Here is a 16,560-nt window from a genome sequence, read left to right as displayed (position 1 = left end):
TATCATAGCACATATGAATTACTTATCATTTATTATCCCATTTTTAGATGAAGAAACTGAGTTTTGAAATGTTGAGATAGCTTGTCCCAGATGAATAAATGACAGACCCTGGATGTGAGCCCAACATTCTGACTCCTGACTCCAGTTTGCTTCACCATTGCTGCTTTGAGGACATCATATTTTACTGCATGGGGTGGGGTGGGGGGGTGTTACAGTTTATTTCACTTATGACAGAACCTGTAGTCAGTTTCCAGTTATAAATGATGCTAGCAAACACTTAGCTTACTAACTTTACCAAGATCTGTTCTGTATAAGAAACTGTACTCATTGCTCTGTGGGATAAAAAGAATTCAGTTCCCAAACAGATCACAATTGGAGGAATTCCTCAAGTATCACTTCTTTCTTCAGACTCAGAGTGAACAGGTATTTAGCTAAGTTTAGTAACAACTACAGTAGAAATGTTCTGAAGGCTTCTTAGGAAAATGATAGGTGAATTAATAATTCACCTATTCAGGTGAATTAGGTGAATTCAGGTGAATTAATAATAATTTATTTATTTATATTAATTAATAATAATTAATTCAGGTGAATTAATAATATAATTAATAATATATAATTAATGGCTAGTTTTTCTTTACTTCTTAAAATATTATTACATAATCCACAATGCTAGTGTTAAATGGAAGTGTTTTGATGTGTAGTCTAATTTTTGTTTAGAAACATCTTATTGTTGACCTTTGGGCCCTCAGGGAAGAGATCATCAAATGTCTTAAAGTGTTTTTGCTAGATGTTTAAACAGAAGTAAGATACAGCACACAAATCATCAGCAGGAAGATGAGGCTGTCACAGCACAACATTTTCTTTGTTTTACAGGTTCTATTAGTTAATGTATTAGAATTCTCTAAATGCCACTTTTGCTTATTAAGTGGTTTGGAGAGCACATGAAAACATACGTTTTATTCTTGAATGCAGCATTTCTGAGATTCTTAGTTAATGTGGTTCTGGAAAAACAACCATTAGACACTTCTGCCTGTGTAGCATCCACATGCAAATGAAGATATTTTCCAAAACTGTTTTTCCTGTTTGTACAATCTCTTATTAAATCAGAAAATTTGCCTTTAAATTTCTGTTTCACTCACTGGAATTAAATTAGATGGCAAATATGACATTGGTTTAAAAAACCAAAGGAAACATACTATCATTGTTTTATTTTATATTATAAATGAGATTAAACTGTTAATAAATTCAAACCAAATTTTAGTGCATTTCTGAAAATAATCTATTTCCACAATGCAATTTTGACATAAATCTCATATTCTTTAATCTATACAGTTAGTATGAAACCAGCAAACCTACGCCTGTTTCAGTATGTGCCAAAATGGCTATTAAAAAACATTGTCAGGGCTTCCCTGGTGGCTCAGTGGTTGGGAATCCGCCTGCCAATGCAGGGGACGTGGGTTCGTGCCCCAGTCCGGGAGGATCCCACATGCCGTGGAGCGGCTGGGCCCGTGAGCCATGGCCACTGAGCCTGCGCGTCCGGAGCCTGTGCTAGGCAACGGGAGAGGCCACAACAGTGAGAGGCCCGCGTACCGCAAAAAAAAAAAAAAAAAAAAAAAATTGTCAGTGTCATTTTCCCCCCGCATGTGTTGGTCATTATTTTATTTTATTTTTTTTTTGTGGTACGCGGGCCTCTCACTGCTGTGGCCTCTCCCGTTGCGGAACACAGGCTCTGGATGTGCAGGCTCAGTGGCCATGGCTCACGGGCCCAGCTGCTCTGCGGCATGTGGGATCTTCCCGAACCGGGGCACGAACCCATGTCCCCTGCATCGGCAGGCGGACTCTCAACCACTGTGCCACCAGGGAAGCCTGTGTTGGTCATTTTTAACCTCTGCATGTTTGCCAACTCTTCTGTCTCTTCCCCATCCCCTGGAATATATTACCTTTCAGCTCATTTCTCACATCCTTTAAGTCCTGTCACTTTATGACATCTTTCGTCTCCACTGCAGCTTTATGTCACCTCCCTGTTTCCTTCTCTCCTTCTTTTTCTGTTTTAACTCTTACAGTTTTTCCTATACTGGTAGTTCTCTAACCTTAAGGTGTTAATAAGCCTTCCTCCCCTGGAAGGCTTGTGAAATCACATTTTGGGGCTTCACCTTCTGAGTTTCTGATTCAGAAAGTCTGAGATGAGGCCCGAAAAAATGTATAAAGTATTCCCAGGTCATGCCAATGATATTGTTCACTGACCAACCACAGTTTGAAATCACATTTGTACAAATCACCTGTCCTTTATTGTTGTTTAGTACCACGTGAATGCGTCTTAAGAAAAAATGCACTTTTAAATGTTTATTTAGTCCTCTGCTCAATAATTAAGTGTGAGTCTAAGGTAACCTTTCATCTCAATGCTTGGCAAAAAAATGCAAACCAAGTTAGACTTTTGCTTAATTTCCAATCTTTTGCACAGGAAAGGAATTTTTAAAAGAGTCTATATTTTTAGGCTTGGAAAAAAACATCAGATAGCTTTCACTTCTATTTTCATTGTCCAAAATACCTTAAAAATCTTTGAAATATGTAATGGATCCTATATTTTAAATATAATAGAGTCATTTTTATAAAATAATAATCTTTTACCTAAACTTGATGAGGTCCATCACTATTTAGAATGTTAGATCTGCTCTCAGAGTAGGTTGTGTCTGCATTGCAGAAGCCAATGGACCTCTAAGGTTTCTACAGTATTCTTTAAAAATTAGAACTGAGCAGGGTATGGAATATGGAACTTTCCGTAGATCATAGAGCAAAAAATGTACAGTACATATTTGAGTATTATGGAATTTCTACCCATTTTTTGGTGATGATTAAATGATTGTAAGGATTTAGAGCACTAATTTTCAGGGAATTTCTATAATCTCATAAAATGTTGAAATATATAAAATATAATCTTTCCTTAAAAGCTGACTTTGGGTTCCTATGACTACCTTGCAAGTGATCTAGAGTAGGCCGGTACAGCCAAGTCTAACACACAACCCCCTAGGGAGCTTTAAAAAAAATGCATATACGTAACTTGCTGGTCCCATCCCTAGACAGATTTATGAACCACTCATGTAATATTTGGAATCTCAATTAGTTTACCTTGTAGTCGTTTAAGCACTAAGAATTGTTGATCTTATAAAACTCAGTAAGTTTTACAAATGTGTTATTGGTGGCTTTTTCCAATATAGATAGGTGAACAGTTGTGATGAGCTCTGTCTATAGATGACTGACAGTAACTCAAGCAAAACTGTCAATTTTTCATTTATTTAAATCAGTGGATCTAAGTATGCATTAGACAGCTCTTTTTTAGGAAAAGTTTAGAAAAGATTTTAAATCCGACAACATTAACACCAACAGTAATCACAACCATAATAGACACCCTTCAGAGATCTGCCTATAAGTGCTGACTTTTGTTTTATAAATCTTGGGAACTGACCATATCCTGTTCCTAGAATATTGAATTTGATCATGTTAATCAAAGAAAGACTCTTAGTGTTCTCTAGTGAGCTTTTTGAGGTGTTGTTTATCCTTCCTCATATGTTTCCATCCTGCTTTCAGGAAAATTCCTATTTGAAATTTAACTGGTATGACTTCTCAAAATGGTAACATTCATTTATAAAAGTTAACAATTTGTTCTGCCTTCCATTTCAGATTTATATGTGCATTATCACAAGGTAATTTCTGAGTAAGAAGACAATGATTGCCCTTAGTAATGTACTGTTTTCTTCAGTGTGTTTATTATTCTTTATAATTAAAATATTGATCTCTGTCTAAATGTTTATCCTAGGAACAGTAAAATTTCAAGTTATTGACATACATGCCTCTATGTTTATCTGAATAAAATATCAATAAAATCTATAGCTTGAGGCTCTTTTTACATATAATAACTGATCATTTTGAAATCATCTAATTGTATATATTAATGAGTTTATAGTCCTTTTCACATTTAGGTCAGAGCTTCTTAACCTGGAACCCAGGGTTTATAGGAGTTCCTAGGGGATTTCATTGAGGAAGTTCATAGTTGGAACTATGAGAGTAGAAAATGAACTCTCTAAAATTATATGTAAAATTATGTGTGCAATTGCATGAGTGTTTGCCTGTATGCATGTGCATTTGAGTTTTGGAGGGCATCTCTAGCTACATCAAGAGATCTATAATCCAAAAGGAGTAAGCAATAGTGGTTTGAGGTTTCATGCAGAAGTATAATGAAAAATTATTTTAACCAAAAAAACTTTAAAAATAGTTTTTACACAATCATTATGATTTTTTTTCTATTACTAAATGAAATTTGGCATCTCCTAGTTTGACAGAATAGGTTACAGGTAGTGCAATTTAGTTTCAAAATGGATATTTGTGATAATGTATTTTTATCCAATTTTTAAAGAATTTAAGGAGTAACTACATAACATAGCTTTTAAAAATTCAGATATAATTGACATATAACGTTATATTAGTTTCAGGTGTACAACATAGTGACTCGCTATTGGTATATATTGCAAAATGATCACCACAGTAAGCCTAATTAACACCCACCGCCTAAGTTACAAATTTTTATTCTGTTGTGATGAGAGCTTTTAAGATTTACTCTCTTAGCAACTTTCAGATAGAGATTATAATATTATTAACTATGGTTACCATGCTGGACATTACATCCCAGGATTTATTTTATAACTGGAATTTTGTGCTTTTTGACCACCTTCACCCGTTACAACTAAGAACAGCCTGTTGCTGGAAGAAGAACATGACCATGTCAAAACTTGTTTGGCACCAAAGCACTTTCTCTGTAGTTCATTTTGTGCTGCGTCCATGCAATACCAAAATTAATGAACTTGCATTCATGAGAATTTAGTTAAAGATAGTCCAAATCTTCTGTACTGTTTCTTCTAAGTTCAAAACTTTATTGAACTAGAAAGAATGCTAGAGATGGCCACACATTCTATAAAGATAGATAAAAAATCATAAACTACTGAGCACCATTATTTTGATTAGCCACTTAGACCTCAAATGTATATGTTTGGTGTATATAACTATTTAAATCTTAAGGTTCATTTGTTTGGAATATAGTATAAACGAATGTGTATTTGGATGGAGAGAGCTTTATAAGCCTACAATACTGCTGGGTTAATTAATTTCGGGACATTTGTATCACTTCTTTAAGAGTTGAACATATTGGGGTGAAAGCCTCTCCTTTTCATACTTAATTATTTAGAAGAAGCATATTTTGTTCACCCATATCACTGATAGATATAGACATAGTTAAAGGTTTTTTTGGGGTTTGTTGTCTTTTTTTTTTTTTTTTTTTTTTGCGGTACACGGGCCTCTCACTGTTGTGGCCTCTCTCGTTGTGGAGCACAGGCTCCGGACGCGCAGGCTCAGCGGCCATGGCTCACGGGCCCAGCCCCTCCACGGCACGTGGGATCCTCCCGTACCGGGGCACAAACCCGTGTCCCCTACATCGGCAGGCAGACTCTCAACCACTGCGCCACCAGGGAAGCCCTGTTTTTTGTCTTTTAAGAGTAGGGTAGTATTAGCACTGTGGTTGAGAACCAGGGCTCTGAAAGCCAAGAGAATGGAGTTGATTATCTACTTTATATTTTATTAGTCATATGATCTCCGGCATTTACTTCAGTCTGTGTGCCTCAGTTTCTCCATCTCTGAAATGCAAATCATAATTAAGCTTGCCATGAGAATTAACTGAGTTAATGCACATATGGCAGTTTAAACAACGCTTGACACAAAGTAAATATTCAATAAATATTGTCTGTCATTCTTAGTGATTATAGTCTGATAGACTGACTATTAAATGTAGTGTTTTTACTACCCTGTGTGGATTTAATTTCAGTTTATAGGACCGAAAAATACACATGATGATGTATTTCTTGAGTCCAGAAGTCAAGAATGAAATGTCATTTGGGCAATAAAAGGAAGATACATATTTGATTGAGTCGCATATTATCTCTTTTATTCAAATGAATTAATTCTTCTTAGTCACCACATTATCTGAAATTTGAATATTAAGGTGTTCATAGCAAAATGCTATCTATAGAATTAATAAGAATGCATTTTTAAAAAGATATTTTGATGAGGATAGATACATGGATACATTAGGCATACGCCTTCCTTTATCTCATGGTTGCAAAGGTGACAAAGAGGGCAAGGTGAGGTAAAGCTTGTTCAAGAAAACAGACTTCCCTGGCGGTCCAGTGGTTAAGCCTCTGCACTTCCACTGCAGGGGGCATGGGTTCGACCCCTGGTTGGGGAAGTAAGATCCCACATGCTGTGTGGCATGGCCAAAAAAAAAAAAAAGAATAACAGAGATTATTAACCTCATTCTAAAAGTTTGGAACACACTTTTATCATTAGACTTTAAAAGTTACACATCACAGTTCTGAGAGCTCTTCTGCAAAATACTGAAGCTTGTTCTTAGAGTTCACAAAACTTAATTAAATATATATTGCTGGCCTGGACCACTGATGCATTTGTTAGCAGACTCTTTGAACGTTCAGCTCCCAGGAAAATGAACGGAAATGTGCAGTCATTATTTCAGGGATGGTAAATGCAGTCCCAGGGAAGAAACTGAAAACCATAGGACTTTGTTGACCGAAGACTGTGCCAGCACTACATAACAGGCCATTGGCCATGCAGATGGACAATGGAGCCCCACACTGAAACATCTGTTAACTACATAAAACTGTGAAAGGGATTAACACTGCCAGAGGCTGAAATGTAATCAGACAGGTGAAACAGCAATAAGATAAATATTCCTGCTTGAAATAAAAGTAATGCTAATTAATTTATTTTTATATTGCGGTGGTAACTGAGTTTAGAATTCTTGTGAAATATGTTAAACTCTTCACAATATATCCTTTCTCTTTGCAAGGTGTAGAAAATTAGAGAGATGCAAAATGGGATATTATTTTATTTTACTTTAATTTGAAATTTTTTCTGATATTTTAATAGACTTCATTGCATATAATTTGGGTGTCATTCTCTGTACTGATGATGCTACAGAAAAATGTGTGTAATTTTCACTTATGGCAAGTGAAGCTCAGTTGCCAAATTCTTATTTGTAAAGTATATCATCATATAATGTAAAAACAGAGTATAAAATATAAATGTTTAAAGTGAAGCTAAAATTGGGATGTTTCTGCGTTTGACCTTGGAAATAAAGGAGAAGAAAGATCTGTGGAAAATAAATGCAGCAGTTTTGCTGTATTCTGGTTTGCACATTAAACTGAGCTAATGTTTATTATGAGTCATTCATAAAAACATTCCTTAGTTTACTGAATGAATTTGTGATTGCCCCTTTCAGAGGTGTCTGTGTGTGTATGTATCTGTGTTTAAGTGTTTGCTTGTATTTATGTGTCGGTTTTAAATAAATAATTACAAAAGTGTACTTTCACTTAGCCTGCAGGGGCTTATAATTATTACATTATGCATATTGATTTCTAAATTCAAGTACCTTATAAGCTAAGACTCATCTATGAAAGTATTGTCTATAGAGCATTGAATCAAGAAACAGTGATTGTAAGAGGCATATTCTGTTTTTAGGAAATGGAAAGCATTTGGGGTTTAGAATTATTTTGAAAATTCTTTTCGCACACATTTTTTACTTTTGCTTTTCCCACATTGACTCGATCCCATCCAACAAACTGATGTTTATACCATAGCTAATGTCCCTGTACTCACTAATGTCCATTGACAAAAATCATATGAACAGGTTATGGTTACATTTGTGTTGACACCTCTATTTTTCATATATTTTAAACAATTAGAATGACAGTTTTATCAAGTATTTTTAATCTAGTCAAAAATATTAGCATTATTTATTTATTTATTTATTTATTTTGCGGTATGCGGGCCTCTCACTGCTGTGGCCTCTCCCGTTGCGGAGCACAGGCTCTGGACGCGCAGGCTCAGTGGCCATGGCTCATGGGCCCAGCCGCTCTGCGGCATGTGGGATCTTCCCGGACCGGGGCACGAACCTGTGTCCTCTGCATAGGCAGGCGGACTCTCAACCATTGCGCCACCAGGGAAGCCCAGCATTATTTTTTAAAGATTAAATATCAAATCAGTGTGATTTGTCATTTTTCTGGGGTCAACAGATCCTCATTAACATGTCTTAAATAGAGAAAAAATGTGTAAACACGGGTATAAGCTATTATACTGAATATTGAATATGCACATACTCATATATATGTTACTGGAAACTTTTAATGCTGTAGAATTAAGAAATAAACCTGGGGGAGACTAACTTCTGCAAAGATGTTAGGATACAGATTAATTTTTAAGAAAAGCTCTGCTTTGTGGCAAGTCAAAGGATTATGGAGGTAAGAGATTATATATTAAGAAAATAAATTTTTCTTTGTCATTTCAATATCATTTCTCTTGAAAAGTTCTGAAAAAACAATTTAGTGCTGCTTATACAAAATATACCCCTGATATTACACACATTGCCGAAGTTCTGGTAGAAATTATGGGAAAAATAATGCCAAAAGGAACACCAGAAGTATGTTTACCTTTTAGAATTATAGAATAAGTTCTTTTCATACATGTACACAATTATGAAGAGGCAAAGTCTGCAAGAAACTTTATTTTTTAGGGCAAATGAGGCTTAAAGTGCAAAACAGCAAAGAGTATCATCAGAAACAGTGCTTCAGATAACAAATGGAATTGGAAATATCTTCTGCATAAGCAGAAGTGAATTTACAGTATACTTCTCTGATATCAGAATAACTTGGGTGGCTGATGTCTTCTTAAAAGCATGAGAGGAAGGTGGAGAACTAAAAGCGGACCCTACTTTAATTAGGAGTACCATAAAGAACAGGCAGCTGCTTAAAATTAAAAAGAAAATTAAATATATGGAATGTTATTTGTTTAAACATTATAATATCATGAGAAGGTTTATTACAGATGACCACTACATTTAATGTTCATAGGAAAATCTAAGACTTTCAAACAAAAGCAAAAAATAGACAAAACTCATCAATATAGGCTTTGTAGAAAGGCTATGTTGCCGTTTGAACTCAGTCTAAGGGAGAGAATCTTCTTATTTTTACTTCTCCTATGAATTGATCTTTGTCTCACTCTAGTGTCAACCTGTAAAGTTAATGTATTCTTTTTTGAAATTTCTTTATTCCTTTTGCTGTTGCAGAGTGACATTTCACTTTTCACTGTTGCAGCTGCATAAGCCATGTAACCAATTAAAATTAAAAAGCTTACTGAATTTTAAACAAATATATATATATATATATTTTTTTTTTGCTTTTGCTTTCTCTTTCAGGAAGTTGATGGCAATAAAGTTATGTCTTCATTTGCCCCACACAACTCATCTACCTCACCTCAGAAGGCAGAAGAAGGTGGGCGACAGAGTGGCGAGTCCTTGTCTAGTACAGCCCTGGGGACTCCTGAGCGGCGTAAAGGCAGCTTAGCTGATGTTGTTGACACCTTGAAGCAGAGGAAGATGGAAGAGCTCATCAAAAATGAGCCAGAAGGTAAAGGATGGAAAAGAAAACAAAGATGTTGCCTATCTCCTGATTTTAATGGTTTGATGTTAACTTCTAGCTTCCTTTTCTGATGCACTCTCAAGGTTAAATTGGAAGAAACCTAATGCAATGAAGATGGATAGTATTTTTTTTTAGAAACATGTTTATACGTCTAACCCCAATTTTATAAATCATTAATTTTTGTTGTGATGTCTTCCTTATTTTCACATGAGTAAGTTGTGGTTGAGTAAAACTTAAAGGTTCAAGAATACAAAGTGGCAGAAGAGCCCAGGACAGTCACTGCCTACCTGCCAGATATCTGCAGTCTAGTTTGTGCTTCCCCCCAAGGGCCAATTTACAACTTTGTTACATTTTATAACCTTTATACATTAATGCATCTTAGACTTCATAGATAATTCGGTCTATTTTTTGTATAGTCTAAAATTAGTAAGTATGGCTAGAACTATTGTGTATTGAAAAGTAGTGTTTCTCTTACTGGTAGCTCAGTTGAGGTTCCCATTTTTTCAACTTCCAGGATGCCTTTCTTTTAAGATTTCATTTTCTAAATCTCTTTAATAGTTACAGATAGTATCCTACAGGTGATAATGCTCATGGACTAATCTTAAAATGAAAGCAAACAAACTAGTAAAACGATTGATGCAAACTGTATAATTTATGAATAACTGATAGTTATCCTTTATGTTACAGATGTTTACTAACTCCTGTTTAAAACCTATGTCCATCCTAAACACGGATGCCACTTTGCACACAAGAACATGCCTCCTATTTATTTCAGAGTCAGATGGAAAATTAAAACAAACAAACATAAAACAGTGACATAAAAAGACATGCTTTACACGAAAAATATACTACATTTATACTATTTAACACTATTTATAACTGTTGTTAGGACACTGGTAAATTATATCTGGCGCAAAATATATGTTAACTGGTATTTGGAGTCATGTGGTAATTAAATATTTCTGGGTCTCTACCAGATGCATAGCTGGGACATGGATTTTAGTTAAAATTTATGTAATTCACATGATCTTACAGTTGGAAGGAATTTTGGAAATAATCTAGTCAGCCAAAGGCTTTTTGGCTCTAATCTGCATGGAGATAAAAATGGAGTTTTGAGGAGGACCCACACAACCTTTTTCTTTTAATGTGCTGCATTTTTTCTGATAGTAAAAATAGTATTTTCTTACTATAAGAGTTGTTTAAAAAACAGAAAAATTAAAAGGAAGAAGATAAAAATCACCCAGAATCATAGCTTTCTGGTATAACATCTTTATGATAATTTTCTTTTTCTTTATTTTTATATATGCTATTCATTTTACATGATTAACTTTCTGCATTTAAAGTTATTTTGCATCTTTTATGTTGTGATACAGCATTATTAACTAAAGTCCATAGTTTATTCAGATTTCTTTAGTTTTCACCGTGTGCTTTCTCTCTTCTAGGATGCCATCACATAACAGATTACATTTAGCTATTTAGTTCTCATGTCTCCCTGGGCTCCTTTTGGCTGCAACAGTTTCTCAGACTGTTCTTATTTTTGATAACCTTGAAAATTTTGAGGAATACTGTTCAGATATATTGTAGAATGCCACTCTATTAGAATTTGTCTGGTGGTTTTCTCATAATTAAACTGGGATTGTGGGTTTGGGTAGAAAGACCACAGAAACCAAGTACTATTCTTGTCACATCACATCAAAAGTACACACTTACTATGTGATTTGCGAATGTTGATGTCGACCTTGATCACCTGGCTGATAACAGTGCTTGTCGGGTTTCTCCACTGTAAAGCCTCCCTGCCCCCTTTCTGTACCTTACTCTGTGGAAGGAAGGTGCTTTTAATTTTAATTTAGGTGCTTCCTAATAAAGGTGCTTCCTTTTAATTTTTCTGTTTTTTAAACAACTCTTATAGTAAGAAAATACTATTTTTACTATCAGAAAAAAATGCACCACATTTAAGGAGTAGGGAACCTTGATCCCCATCCTTCACAGCGAATCATCGAGAAATTTATTTGGATTTATTCTTTATTGGAGATTTATCTCTTCTCTATCATTTACTTATTCAGTCACCTATTTATATCAGTATGAACTCATGGATGTTTATTTTATACTTTGAGTTATAATACAATTTTTTATTTCGTTAGTCACATTGTTCCAGCTTTGTTCATTGGAGGCTCCTTCTGTGTCACTTTGACATACCACCGTGATGGTGTTTTTTTTTTTTTTTTTTTTTGAGCACTTCTTTACTTTCTGGTACTATAAGATACTGCAGATTCATCTTGTATCTTTCCTTCTCCCAGTCCTAGAATAAGCCATTTCTCTAAGAAGCCCTGGTTCCTTTTATTGGAGAATGGTGTTAGAAAGCAAGATCTGGATATGAAGTGTGCTCTTTGCTACTGAGGTGTCATTTCTTTTAGGGCCTTGGTATTCCCTCAGTGTTTCATGTGAGCTTCCTTCCAAGTGGGTGCACAGACTCTTAATTTGGAAGTATATGACAGGCTGAAGCCACACGAATAATTCCTACCAGGAAAAAGGGCAGGAGACAGTGCTTGCCAATTTGCTTAGCAGGAAACATTCAGAGGTACTGGGAATTAGGAGAAAATTATAGCTACACAGGCAGAAGAACAGAGATAGAACATCCATGGCAGAAAGAGTTGACACAAAGAAATATCATTATGTATGTGGACATTAGACTGTTTTCATTATTGTATTTCCCACAGTTCTTTTTTTGTACTTTCCTTCCTACAAATATATTAAAAGCTCAGCTCAAGAGTGACTTGTTATTGAGTAATATAAAGATATTGAGAAAATACAGAAATAGTCTTTATGGAAGACTGGCATATAGGTTGAACATGCCAAGCATCTAAAAGCCCGAGTCCCAGAAAGTTAGTCTTTGTATGAATACAAAATGACTAAGATGGTGTTATGTTTACATACACAAGATTCCTAGACATGCTTTGAGTACACAGAAATGTAAGTAGACTCACAGTTACTTATTTATTTACTTACTTACTATTGAAGTATAGGTGATTTACAATGTGTTAGTTTCTGGTGTATAGCAAAGGGATTCAGTTATGCTTATTTATAGTATTCGTTTCCATTATGGTTTATCACAGGATATTGAATATAGCTCCCTGTGCTATACAGTAGGACCTTGCTGTTTATCTTATTTTATGTATACTAGTTTGTATCTGATAATCCCAAACTCCTAATTACCCCTCTCCCACCCCCTTTCCCCTTTGGTAAGTTTGTTTTCTGTATCTATGAGTCTGTTTCTCTTTTGCAAATAAGTTCATTTGTGTCATTTTATAGATTCCACATATAAGTGATGTCCTGTGGTATTTGTCTTTCTCTTTCTGACTGACTTCACTAAATGTGATAATCTCTAGATCCATACATGTTGCCGCAAATGGCATTATTTCATTCTTGTTTATAGCTGAGTAGTATTCCATTGTATATATGTATAATACTGCATCTTCTTTATCCATTTGTCTGTCATTGGACGTTTAGGTTGCTTCCATGTCTTGGCTATTTTAAATAGCACTGCTATGAACATTGGGGTGCATATATCTTTTCAAATTAGAGTTTTCTCCAGATATATGCCCAGGAGTGGGATTGCTGGACCATACGGCAACTCTTTAGTTTTCTGAGGAACCTCCATACTGTTTTCCATAGTGGCTGCACCAACTCACATTCCCACCAATGGTGTAGGAGGGTTCCCTTTCCTCCACACCCTCTATAGCATTTATTATTTGTAGACTTTTTAATTATGGCCATTCTGATTGGTGTGAGGTGGTACCTCATGGTAGTTTTGATTTGCATTTCTCTAATATTAGTGATGTTGAGCATCTTTTCATGTGCCTATTGGCCATCTGTATGTCTTCTTTGGAGAAATTAGACTCACTTTTATTGATGAAGAAATTTGCTCTTGTAAGAATATTTAGTAACTGCAGCTATTGGGAGTAATTATCAAGGAGCAATTTATGTATCTGAGTAAAGTGGTGCTCTTAATCACCAAGAAAAACAATAATAACATGGCAGAAAATTGTATCATAGAAAAGGAATAGAGTGTTAAAGGAAGTTTCTTTCTCTTTTTTTTAACTGCAAAAAGAGAAAAAGGGAGAAATATATCTAGGAAGATATGTGAAAGGCTCCACAGCATGTGGGAAGTTACATTCTAAATATTCTGATTCTTATTATCTGTATTTTCAGATGAGGAAACTGATGTTGAATAATGTCACAGGGTGATTATTGGGGTCATTATTCAAACTGATTAAAAACTCCACTAATTAAAGGGTATGGTTAGACATGAGAATGGGCACCAAAACCTGACATTAGCCAAACATCAGGACAGTGACACTGCATACAGTACAAACAAATGATCTGTAGTTCTGTGATGTACTATAACATCAAAAGAATAAAACACCTAGGAATAAATTTAATGAAAAAGTACAAAACATTGTTATAGTTCTGTGATGAGGGCAGTAATATGGGGATGAAGAGAGTCGAGAGAGAGTGAATGGAACTAAATGTTAAGCTGACAGATATCTGCTACGGAAAAATCTTTTCTTCCCTCAAGCTATGTTTTCCTTTGTTTTTCAAAGGCCATTAAAATGAACAGCAGGTTGTGATGAAAATTGCATTAAACCCCAGCTAAATCATTATGAGGGTGCCATATTCATGCCTTTGCTTCCTCTCATTGGGGGGGAATGCAGATTTCAATGGAAAGTCCGTATTATTTCCGACCTTATCCCTGCCAACAGCAAACTAGCAGAAATTCAGAAGTTAGCAGAGAATGGTGTGTCGTACAAAAGGAGGCCACCGAGGTAAAATGGTTAGAAAGAAAATAAGATTTGCACATGGGTCGAAGAAAAAATGGCTCTTTTATTCGAGCTAGCTTATCTTTTCAAGCAATTAATTAAAATATTTTAAAAGTTATAAATAGGAGAAAATATATTTATATACTTTTGTTTGTATCTTTTTCCTCCATCAGAATTTTTGTCTGTCAGTACTTTAAAAGTTCTGGTGCTAAAGATTCTCATTTGTTGAGTGACACTTTAACTGATGTGGAACCTGCCAAAGTTCAAAGTAAATTTTCAGTTCGAAATGTCTGACCTATGTAACATATATTTTATATTTGGTAATAACTATGCTCTATCAGTTGTTTTTTTTAACTATTAGACTTAGGAGTTAAGAATGACGAGGTTTAATATCAAAATATGTGATACATTATTCCTATATCAAGGCCTTGAATAAATGATATGTATTCGGTTGGTTGCATATATTAAGTGCATATCATGTGTTAATGATAGTGTTAAGTACTTTATATGAAATAGTTTATTTAATCTTTACATAAACCTCATAACCAGGGCTATTATGTATAGCTATTCCAATTTCAGGAAATGCCATACACATGAACTAAATATTCTGTTTCTTATTATCTCCATTTTCAGATGAGGAAACTGGTGATTAAATATGCCACAGGGTGACTGTTGGGTCATTATTCAAACTGAAGTCAACCTTAAACTGAAATTCATGCCCTTAATCACTACTTACACTGTGTTTCCTAATTAGGAATTTTACCAGTAATAGTTTAATGTTACACATTAACACATGTGTCCCTAAATTCCTTTGAAATATTAAATAAGAAAGTAGTATTCCATAATTTTCTGCTAAAGTAAATTTCTGATTCCTCAATGGTGATCAAATTTCCAGAAAGCTTTAATTGAAAATCAGCTCAGTTTAAACTGTTTGATTTTAAAGTGTTTAAAAAAAATGCCTTGGAAGATATCTTAAGAAAAACTTGTTTTAGAAGAATGTCTGGGAGTAAATTAGTTTGGCATAATAGAAATTCGGAATTGGAATGAAACGTAGACACATTTTAACCCTCTCTCCTCATTTCGAGAGAGAGAGAGAACTGAGGTAGAGATGTACTTGATATCACACAGCAAGTTAGTGTTAAAGCTAGAATGAGAATCCAGTGCACATCCCACAGGTCCAGGTGCCTTTTTTTCCAGTTCAGTTACGTTATACCTTCTGGTATTCTTTACTCTCTCTGTCTTGATTTTTTTAGAAATAATGTCATCACCCCATCTTAGCTTTAAAGAGTATATCATTGATCATTAAATTAAATCTGAACAAATCTAAGACAACCAGCTATCTTAATTTATCTAATAAAGCCAAGATAGATGGGTATCCACAAACGTCCTGTGTTCTCAAGCTCCAGATAGCTAGGGATAGTCTATAACTACAGATCAGCCTTTAAATTTAGGGGTCAGTTCCAGACTTTGATTTTCATTCAAACCTTAGGCTCAGGACAGTGCAGGTGCAAGTAATTTTTACCTTGATGAGAACTTTATATATCTCATTTAAAATAGAATCCTTTTAGATACAAGATTATAACAGGCTTCATATTTTAACTTTTCTATATTAATGTCTGTAGTACTCCTATGTCTCTTTGGAATGAACTTTTCAGCTTATTTATATCTCTTCCTCCTAGAAATACAACAAACAATACCTTTTCTTGATTCCCATCCCCTCTATCTGTAATTCTGTTCCTCATTTCTCCAAGTCCAAGTTGCTAGAAAGAGTTATTTACACTCACTGCACTGACTTTTTCACCTTTTTAAGAACTGTTACTTGACTCCCTCCATTGTTAGTTACTTAACTGTATTATGACTGTCCATTTATTTGTCAAGTTTCTTCCCCTGTATTAAACGCCTTAAGGGTGAGGATAGTGCACATACAAAATATTTAAAATATTTGTTGAAAGGACGTTTATACTGCTTCAGTGTTACCCCGTTGCTGTCTTGAAAAAAGGAGAGGAAAGAGACCTTAATAAATACACGACCCTCTTCCAGATGTTATGTGAGCTACCTCATTTAATCCTCAGAAACTCCGAAGCTTAAAAATCAAGTTTTAGTAACTTGTTCATGTTCTTGTCATATGGAGGAACTAGAATTAGAACAAACTTCTTTTCCTCCGCAAAACTACTTGGCATTGAACACAAGACCCGACCCTTTAATCCCCT

At 34.9% G+C, this 16,560-nt stretch overlaps 1 protein-coding gene across 10 annotated transcripts in view; it reads left to right on the top strand.

Moving 5' to 3' along the window:
* The window catches only part of SOX5 (SRY-box transcription factor 5), a 1,022,130-nt gene that overhangs the window by 712,870 nt on the left and 292,700 nt on the right, over positions 1-16,560 (top strand). For all 10 annotated transcript variants that reach the window (XM_081248196.1, XM_081248197.1, XM_081248195.1 and 7 more), the window contains one exon: positions 9,311-9,521. In XM_081248196.1, coding sequence (XP_081104322.1) covers positions 9,311-9,521 — 211 coding nt within the window. The remainder of the gene's footprint in view (positions 1-9,310; positions 9,522-16,560) is intronic.

Source organism: Mesoplodon bidens, assembly GCF_964165515.1.
Source record: "Mesoplodon bidens genome assembly, chromosome: 11".
Classification (NCBI taxonomy): Eukaryota; Metazoa; Chordata; class Mammalia; order Artiodactyla; family Ziphiidae; genus Mesoplodon; species Mesoplodon bidens.
This window is presented reverse-complemented; position numbering and strand designations above follow the sequence as displayed.